Raw genomic sequence first — 9,951 nt, 5'->3', positions numbered from 1 at the left:
TAAAATAAAAAATCAATCATCAAAAGTAAACTATAATAATCTATAAATTGGTAATAATCCAAAACGTAATTTTTTTTTTTTTTTTTTTTTTTTGTCTAATCATTGATCCGAAAATGGCCGGCCCAAAATAACCCCACCCAAAAATGAGCCGGAACCCAGATTGATCATATATGACCCGACCCAATTTAACCCGAAAATGTGACATACCCGATACCCGAACTAACCCAACCCGAATCTCGATCAGACCCGAACCCGGTTGTTCTGTTTGCTAGGTCTACTAATCAATGAGCCCAAAAACGGAGAACATAGAAAAAAATTTCTTCTTGTGCTCGTCACTTGGGCAGAATCACAAGACGTTGTTAGAATGACAAAGCAACCCTCATGTCCTTCAAGATGTTGCATATCCCATGAATTTCAGCATGCTGCATCTATTAATCCCACCAAAATAGCCATAATTAACTGCACACCAAAGCTTGAAAAAACTCTTGATGATGATGATGATAAATCCAACATCACTAACAGTAAAGAGAACTTCCTTACTTTCTCTCAAATATTACCAGCTGTTGATTTTTTCACTTTTAAGCTTTGTAATATCTTCAATGGTGGTTATGATCCCTCCTTAATCAAACCCACTTCAGGTAATCATTTTACCAACAAAAGTGGTGTTTTTGCGACTAAGTTAATTGGAGTTTACATGCTGCCTTCTGTAGAATATGTTATTTCCGTTTTATCTATATTAAGATGTGCTGCTGCATTTCTTCCCCTTGATCCTTTTTGGCCGAAAAATCGTATTTTGAATGTTATTTCGTCTTCTAATGTTGATTTAATTCTTGGGTGTTTCAACTCTGACCAAAATAACAGTGCCCATTTGATTAATAAGTCATCGCGTTGGCTGCTAGATTGTTGCAACTGTCCTGTTTTATGCATTAGTAATATTGATGAAATTTTTGATCAGAAATGTGGGAATTTAGATTTAGTTTGGCCTTGCGAAAATAGCGATTCCATGAAGTTTAGTTATTTAATGTACACATCAGGGTCAATGGGTAAGCCCAAAGGTGTATGTGGGAGAGAAGAAGGGCTTTTAAATCGGTTTTTGTGGATGCAAGAACTCTATCCATTGAACAAAAATGATGATGTTTTGTTATTCAAGACGTCGATAAGCTTTATTGACCATCTTCAAGAATTTCTAGCTCCTATGATGGCAGGGTGTACTTTGGTTATTCCTCAATTTGACGAGTTAAAGAAAAATATGTTCGGACTCGTTGATGTCATAAGTGAGTACTCTATCACTAGACTGACTGCAGTACCATCTTTGATTAGGGCGATTCTTCCTTCTTTAGAGGAGCAGTGTTCTAAGGGCATTGAGTCTTCTTTGAAAATGTTGGTGTTGAGTGGTGAAGTGTTTCCTATCTCATTGTGGAGCATACTTTCTAGAATATTGCGTCGCACTTCTATCTTGAATATTTATGGAAGCACTGAGGTTGCCGGAGATTGTACTTACTTTGACTGCAAACGCTTACCATCATTACTTGAATTGGAGACTCTGAGCAGTGTTCCCATTGGTAAGCCTATCTTTAATTGTGATGTTGGGATTGTCTATGATAATGAGAAGCAGGAGGAGGGAGAGCTATGTGTTGCTGGTGTTTGTGTTTCTAGTGGCTATTATTCTGAGGGTGATATCATGCCGTTGGATTACATCCAACTAAAACAAGATACGGATTCGAGTGATGGTCGTTTAAGTCGTGAACTGTACTATAGAACAGGTGATTTTGCAAGACGACTCCAAGGTGGTGACTTGTATTTTATTGGAAGGAAAGACCGGACCATAAAGGTCAGTGGCCAACGTATTGCTCTTGAGGAGGTTGAGGACACGTTAAGGGGACATCCAAAAATTGCTGATGTAGCTGTAGTTTTCTTGGATAAGCAAGAAGAGCATGCCTTTCTTGGAGCTGCTCTAGTATTGAAAGACTCCAGCCAATCATCTGAAGTTTTGAGATCAATTAAAAGTTGGATGATAGAAAGATTTACATCAGCAATGATTCCCAGAGAAATTGTATGTGTCGAGGCAATTCCTATGTCTTCTTCCGGGAAGGTTGACTATACATTACTGCCCAGCTCTTTTTCCCGGGTTTATAATCCTCAAGAGTGTCATACTGAATGCAGCAAAACCCTAGAATATATAAAAGAAAGCTTTTGTAAAGCACTAGGGGTTGCTGAAGTTGGCGATGATGATGATTTCTTCGCATTCGGTGGCGATTCAATCCTAGCGGCTCATGTTGCTCATAAATTAGGAGTTGACATGAGATTGTTATATATGTTCCCGAGTCCTTCACGGCTCCAAAAGGCTGTTACTCAGAAAGGAGGAACAATTGAGGCCGGCTATCAAATAATGTGGGAAAAATTGCCCAACGCTCAAAAGGAGGATTTGCTGCAACCTTCTGAATGTAGTACTTTAGATTTTGGTAGGTCAAGAAAATACAGTCAAACAGTCTTGGCTCACAGTGATGAGCATGGTAGTTCTAAGCACCTTAAGGTGGATACGGGTAGATACTCAAAAACAAAGGCTGTAAAATCGATTAGTTTCTCTCCTTGGGGATCCTTCTCAGAGTTAGCTGAATGTTCATACAGCCGTTGCAATAAAGTGATGCACAAAACAAGCATTGAGTCAGACAATTTGTCTGAGACCCTCAAAGTCAAACTTCTAAGAGACATAGAAGGTAGCCTGAGGGAAATATGGAGAGTTCCTATGGACTCTTGTGTTGATGCATCACCCTTAGTTGTTTTCAATAAAAAAGAAATACTAGTATTCATAGGATCTCATTCACATAAGTTTGTTTGTGTTGACGCTAGAAACGGCCTTGTACGATGGGAAATGAAACTAGAGGGCCGAATTGAGAGTTCAGCCGTGGTCGATGGGGACTTTTCTCAGGTCATCTTTGGATGCTACCAAGGAAAGTTGTATTTTATCGATCTTTTGAAGGGAACTATAAACTGGACTTTCCAAACAGGTGGTGAAGTGAAGTCACAGGCTACTGTAGATAAATGCAGGCACCTGATATGGTGTGGCTCGCACGATCATAATCTATATGGTCTTGACTATAGAAACCATTGCTGCGTCTACGAGTTTCCTTGTGGTGGAAGTATATTTGGCTCCCCTGCAATCGATGAGACACGTGAAATACTTTATGCAGGCACTACTAATGGACGTTTGATAGCTATATCGTTGAAGGGTTCACTTTTTTCTTTACTGTGGTTGCTAGAGGTTAAAGCTCCGATATTTGGCTCTCTTTCCATCAGTTCTAATGGCAATGTTATATGTTGCTTAGTCAGTGGAGATGTTATTTCTGTGAATCTAGAAGGATCAATTATCTGGAGGTCTAATACAGATGGTCCAATCTTTGCCGGGCCATGTATATCGATGGCAATTGGTTCTCAGGCACTTGTATGTTCAAGAAATGGAAATGTATACTCGTTTGATTCAGAAAATGGGTGTCTTTTATGGGAATATTATGTCGGAGATCCGATTACATCTTCAGGGTATGTAGATGACCATATCAAGCTAGTTTCTGATCCATTTTCTCCCTCACAAAGGTTTGCTTGCATCTGTTCTAGTTCCGGAAGGATTTTGGTGCTACTGATTAGTTGCATTACTATTGAGGGTGATAGGCCAAAGGAAGTGGTTCAGAAATTTGCAGAAATTGATCTTAAAGGAGACATATTCTCATCACCAGTCATGGTTGCCGGGAAAATATTTGTAGGTTGTCGGGATGATTTTTTGCACTGTCTGGTGGTCGAGGCGCTGGTAGAGGGTGACTGACCCAATGTGGATATATGCTGATACAATATTCAGTCGAATTGATCCCCTCAAAAAAAAAAAAAAATCAGTCGAATTGTAGAGAATATTTAGATTTATTGTGTTTGTGACACCTTCCAGATCTACCAGGTAACTATAATCTCCAAAACCCTTATTTTTATTTCATTACTTTATCTTCACGATTAATTCAATTTCATCATTCAAGATTTCCCCAAATCTTTATTCATTAATATCATACAGGCAAGATGCGATCATCACAGGCAAGATGTATCGCCAATGTGAAAGCTGACACAGATCACACCCGTTTCATTGTCGATATATACTCTCAGTCTCAGAAGAAAATGAGGTCTCTAGATATTTTTCAATTATGCAGTCTGAATTTTATTTGATATTGTGTGTTATATGTCTAGATTTGTTAGTCGTTTCTAGGGGAAATTGGAGTTATGAATTTGTGAGGGTTTTGATTAGGTGCTTTTGATTTGGCTTGCTAATCGCAGAACTGAGTTAATTTGTGAAGGGTTTTGATTGTGCAAATTGCATTCGATCTAATTTAGTTTAATATTTCTCAATAGTTTTTTAGTGGACTTTTGTGGAAAATGGATTAGCGAATTTGTGAGGGTTTTGATTATGTGCATTTGATTCGGCTTGCTGATGGCGTAATTGAGCTGATACATGAAGGGTTCGCCTCTTGACCTTGTTTTCCGGTGTTTCAATCGTCTCCGATATATCCAGTGTTGCTTGGGTGTATACCCTTTTTTCTGGATAGTGTTATTCTTGTGGTGTATTTTGATTGAAATCAAGCTGAATTTGTTAAAAAATCCAAACTGTATTTGACCTTGTTGTGGTTATAATTTGTTAATTATTTAATTAATGGATTTAATTAAAAATTGGGGAAATTATTAATGCAATACAGTAACATGGCGCCCCTTGCTCCGCCACTTGATATAAAACTTGCCCAAGTCCCCATCTATTCGTCTTTTAATTATATAGGTGATTACTTGCTCTCACACCTACCATCTCATAAAAAAATATTCTTTCTTAGTCTCCTACCTACATGCAAGTACAGTGTATTTCAATCGGGAAATCCGTCCTGTGGTAGTTGATTTTAGAAAGCAAAAAGTAACTGGATGTTGGATCTGTCACTGGTGAGATCTCACATTGGATGCCTGCTTGCCCACTTCTTGTTACCTTGTTTTATGTTACTTCAGCTCTTTTACCTTAAGGCGTGTCATCAGCACTTTTAGTCCAAAAATATGATCTTTCTCCTTTTGACAGATAGCTCAGTCAGACAAACGATAGCGGATAGCATGCATGGTTTGGGGTTTGGTGAGTCATTCCTTCTTCAGCTTGGTCATTCAAGAACGGAGTTCTTTACCGTGAATTAGGTCCAACAAAGTGCTGTATATATGAACCTGGTAGTATTTTACGAACTCGGACCTGTTCCCCCGCCCAAATAGAACACCAAACCACGCAATACAGGTGTCACACTCTGATGTGCACCATTCTTCGTCTAGGTTACATAAGTCTTGTACAAATTTGAAGGCATCATGAAAATGTTCTGCTGGCAGGTATACATATGGAATCGCCAGGAGTCAACTGTGTTAGTTGGAATCCGGGAAATTCGTAATTGTTGACTTCAGCGAGTGACGATCACACCGTGCGTATTTGGGGCCCTGCTAAATCAACAAGCAAATGGAGTCTGGGTAATTCTTTTCTTTTCAACTTAAATATCATAAGCATCCCTTGTGTAGTTGTGCATATAAGCATTTATTTAAATTGCTATTTTTGTCTTCTCCACTCCTTTGCATGGGAATTGGGAACCCTATTGCTTCCTATTAATTCATCATGTACTTGGGAGTTGGGCCTCACTCCAAATTTTGTCTAGTCTTTCCTATGCAGTTGCTGACTTGCTATATACTTCCTCCATTCAACTCCACTCTACCACCTTTCCATTTTCATCCATTCAACTCCACTCTACCACTTACTAAAAAAAGAAAGTAAAATGACCATATTATCCTTATTACAACATTTTATTTACAAATATTGCCACTAAATGGTCCACTTACTTTTACCCACAAAACACACCCTAAACTAATCCTAACCCAATTAACACTACCTAATCCATCTTAAATGATTAACCCTTCCCTCCAAAATTTAATGACCCAACCCAATTTTCCTTTGAATATACCCCAATAATCCATTCAAATTTTGTTGTTGCAAATGGACTGGACTCCGTCTCCTTCAACAACCCAAACCCAAACCCAATTTGCTCTCTGAAATTCCGTCCATATGAGCAAGCAACCCTAAAGACCTTCTACACAATTCCGTCCATATCAGCAATTGACTCTCCTCATTCTCTCAAACCTTCTACACAATTCTAAAAACCTAATCTCTCCCTTCTCTCTCTACATCCGCCTCCTTCAATTCCTTTCTCTGAAAACCCTAGATCTGCCATCCGTCTCCTTCACATCTTTACTTCATCACTTCACCTTTGTCTTCTCATCTTTATATCTTTACTTCATCACTTCACCTTTGTCTTCTCATCTTTATATCTTTAAATCCGTCCAATCATGAAACCTCCTCATCCAAACTGTGGTAATGAGTGTATCCCTTGTGTTTTTTATCGTTATCGTGTTGGTTTACAAGACGATGAACGCGATGAAGGCGATGATGAAGGCGATGATGAAGGCGATGAATCTGATCCTGAATCGCCTCCTCCAACCCATATCGTACCTGATTCCCTAGATCCTGATGATTTGGGGACTGAAGTTGAAGAGACGGAGTTCGATGATGGTGGCGTTTGCATTCCTAAGTCGCCTAAAACGCCTGAGAACGTCGGTCCTGCAAAGGAGCCTGAAACGCCTGAGAAAACCACTTTAATCGAAGTGGGTGGTGGATCTGGAAAGCCTGAAAGTCCTTGCACTATGTACGCAAACCGGTATTTGAAGCGGATGGCGGAGAAGCGTCCTAAAACGCCTCAGAAAACAACCGAGTATGTTGAAAAAGCGGTGGTTGATTCTCCGTCACCAATGACTGTGAAATTCAATGCGTTTCTTGATAGACAGTTGTCTAAGCGATAATTTCTTGAAGGTGTTGGTATATTCTCTATCTCCTAAATTTTTTTTTGTATTTTTAATTTATTTATTCGTATATTATGTCAACTATTTATTGAACTGCTGGGTTAAATGCTGTTAGTAATTATTGTTAGGATTTTTTGTATGATTTGTTGTTAAGATTTATTCTATGACTGTTAGGAATTATTGGTAGGAATTATGCTGTTAGGAATTATTGTTAGGAATTATTGTTAGGATTTTTTGTATGATTTGTTGTTAAAATAGAAAAATTGAAATTGATGTATTGTCTGTTTGGTTTGTATTTATAAACTGAAATTTTGTCTGTATGAACTTAAATTTTTTTTCTGAAATTATGGAAATTTTTTCCGTCTCAAATCTTCTTTTGTCTGTCTGACTGTCTAAATTATTTGAACTACTTAAATTTATAATTTTATAAGTTTAAAATGATTATTAAGGGCACAAATGGGTGTATCCGTCTGACTGTCTACTCTACCACGTAGCCTGAGAGTTGGTCTTTGCATTTTGCAAATTATCGAATCATTAAAATTGGATTCAAAATCTGTTAAAATTTGTCTGTCTCGAATGTTAAAATTAATCAAAATCTGTTAAAATTTGTCTGAAAAGTTAAAATTGTACTGAATCTGTTAAAATAATTCTGTCTGAACTGTTAAAATTGGTTTAAACTGTTAAAATTTGTCTGAACTGTTAAATTTGTACTGAAACTGTTAAAATTTGTGCTGAAACTATTAAAATTTGTGCTGAAACTGTTAAAATTTGTCTGAACTGTTAAATTTGTGTTGAAACTGTTAAAATTTGTCTGTCTGAATCATTAAATTTGTCTTGAAAATCATTAAAATTTGTTTTATGAATATTAAATTTGTGCCAAAAATCGTTAAAATTTGTCTGCCTGGATCATTAAATTTGGATCAGAATCGTTAAAATTTGTCTCTCTCGGGATTATTAAAATTGATTTGAAATCGCTAAAATTGGTCTGAAACTGTTGTTAACTTCAACTTAAAATAATCTGAACTGAAACTGATTATTATTATATGAACTTCAACTTCAAATTGTTATATGAACTTCAAATTGTTATATGAACTTCAACTTTGCATTGCATATATCTGAATGCATATAACTTAAAATAATCTGAACTGAAACTGATGTTCATTTGAAACTGAAATTGCATATTTTACTTTACATTCATCATTAGGCTGCAGTTTAATGTTCATTTGAAACTGTTGTTCCAATTGAACATTAAACTGAACATTACATAACCTTTCCAATTGAACATTAAACTGAACATTACATAACCTTTATTTAAAAAGGCATTACATTCCATTTAACTGATCTACTATAGCTTCAACATTATATCCTAGTTCGGTCATTATGTATTCTAAACCTTGATTTTACCTAAACCCCGCATATGTTCAATGCATTACCTTACTAAAACTTCATTGACTATTAGATTCCTTGGCAACATGCCAATAGCGACTAGATGTCCCTTCCCATATGAGGGAGTGAAAAATTGTTATGACCCTTACACTTCATCATCTCTATCATAAGCGCTTGTAATGATAAGAAAATGTTGTTGAGTTTGCTTTGGTAATCGATAAATGCTTGCATTACTTCATTCACTAGGTCGTCCACTTTGTCTTTTTCGCCTTCTTTTTTTTGTAATGATTGTAGTGCCTTGAAATACCCAAGGTCATTAACGTTTAGGTCTGGTGAGTTAGCGGGCTGAAATACTAACTCAATATTAAATCCATCTCAATTTTTTCACGCCATAAAAACGGATCATCATTCTTGATGTGTGGCCTAGCATTGTCTTGTTGTATGTAAATATGCTTGCTAAGACCTTCCGCCAAACACTCTTAATTCTTTGGAATTACTTGATGAATTAGACAATCCTTGACTACTTGTTTTGTGATGGACTCAATAGGCTTAGTTTCTAATGTACCCCTTGGCCTATTTTCGCTTGACCTAGTCTTTGGAACTTGATTAGTAAATGGAAACATGCCTATTTTACCATCAAATATGCATTCACCATCTTCACCATAAATAGGTCTCATTTGTTGACACATGAACATCACTTTTGTGATGAATCTCTTTGATTGATGACTTCATGAGGCGCTCCTCCCCTCAACTACGTATTAATTGTTTCATTGTCTTCCGTAATATAGAACCACTTCTCATCCATGTGTATTACGTTGCTCATTTCATTAAACATTATTTCGATCCTTTGGAACATTATTAAGATCTAAGAACTCTTCAAGAACTTGTTTAACAACCAATGACTTTAATGAATAAAGTAGCCTTTGATCCTTGTGTAACTCACTGAGTTTAGGATGTAATGGGCTTGAATGACGTTTAAGTAAACCTTCTTTCACCCATGAATGGACCGTTCAATGAAACTCCACAATTTTGTAAACTCGATCATTGTGTCCCTTAGTGATTTATCAAGTGATTTGATATGCTCAATGTTTGGTAAAATCCTTTTCTGTTTTTTTGTTGCCTATTCTACCACTCTTGACATCTAATTTTTCGCCTACTAACCTTGGTTTTTTTGCAAGTCTCCATATGTTTGATATGGTCCTTACACTCACATTGAATCATTTCTTTGCCTCTTTGATTGCACCACGATCAAGTCGCCCGTCATTTGATTTTTGAAGCAAGTAGATGGCGACTTCAGTTCTCGTTTCTTCGGACATGCACTTGAACCCCATTGATGCTCTGAAGATAATTTAGGAAACTTGTGTAATTTAATGGTAGTGGACTGTAATTTATTGGTATGTAAATAATTTTAGAAAGTTTTTTTTTGTTGTGTTGCTAATGAATGAGGGAATATGTAATTTAATGTGAGGATGATTGTAATTTATGCATAAAACTAACCTAGTTGGTGGGTTCCAACAGCTTGACTGGACAGAAAATGGTGGGAAATTAAGTGTTTGGTGGGGTTTTTGAAGTTTTGTAATTTTGGTGGGAAAATTAGTGTTTGTTTAACACACTAATACTTAGACAAATTCTGATTCCATAAAGTAAATGGCACAACTCCATTTGTACTTC

The 9,951-nt window shown here is 36.8% G+C and overlaps 1 protein-coding gene across 1 annotated transcript; it reads left to right on the top strand.

The window, feature by feature from the left end:
- Positions 1–334: 334 nt before the first annotated feature.
- Positions 335–9,951, top strand: LOC141604215 (putative acyl-activating enzyme 19). Its single transcript, XM_074422953.1, has 4 exons — positions 335–3,943; positions 4,055–4,160; positions 5,090–5,140; positions 5,383–9,951. Exon 1 carries the CDS (start codon positions 365–367, stop codon positions 3,815–3,817), a length of 3,453 nt encoding a protein of 1,150 aa, XP_074279054.1. The 5' UTR covers positions 335–364; the 3' UTR covers positions 3,818–3,943; positions 4,055–4,160; positions 5,090–5,140; positions 5,383–9,951.

The sequence above is a fragment of the Silene latifolia genome, chromosome 1 (genome assembly GCF_048544455.1).
Source record: "Silene latifolia isolate original U9 population chromosome 1, ASM4854445v1, whole genome shotgun sequence".
NCBI classification, from domain to species: domain Eukaryota; kingdom Viridiplantae; phylum Streptophyta; class Magnoliopsida; order Caryophyllales; family Caryophyllaceae; genus Silene; species Silene latifolia.
Note: the sequence above shows the minus strand (reverse complement) of the source record. Positions and strands in the feature narration are given on the sequence as shown.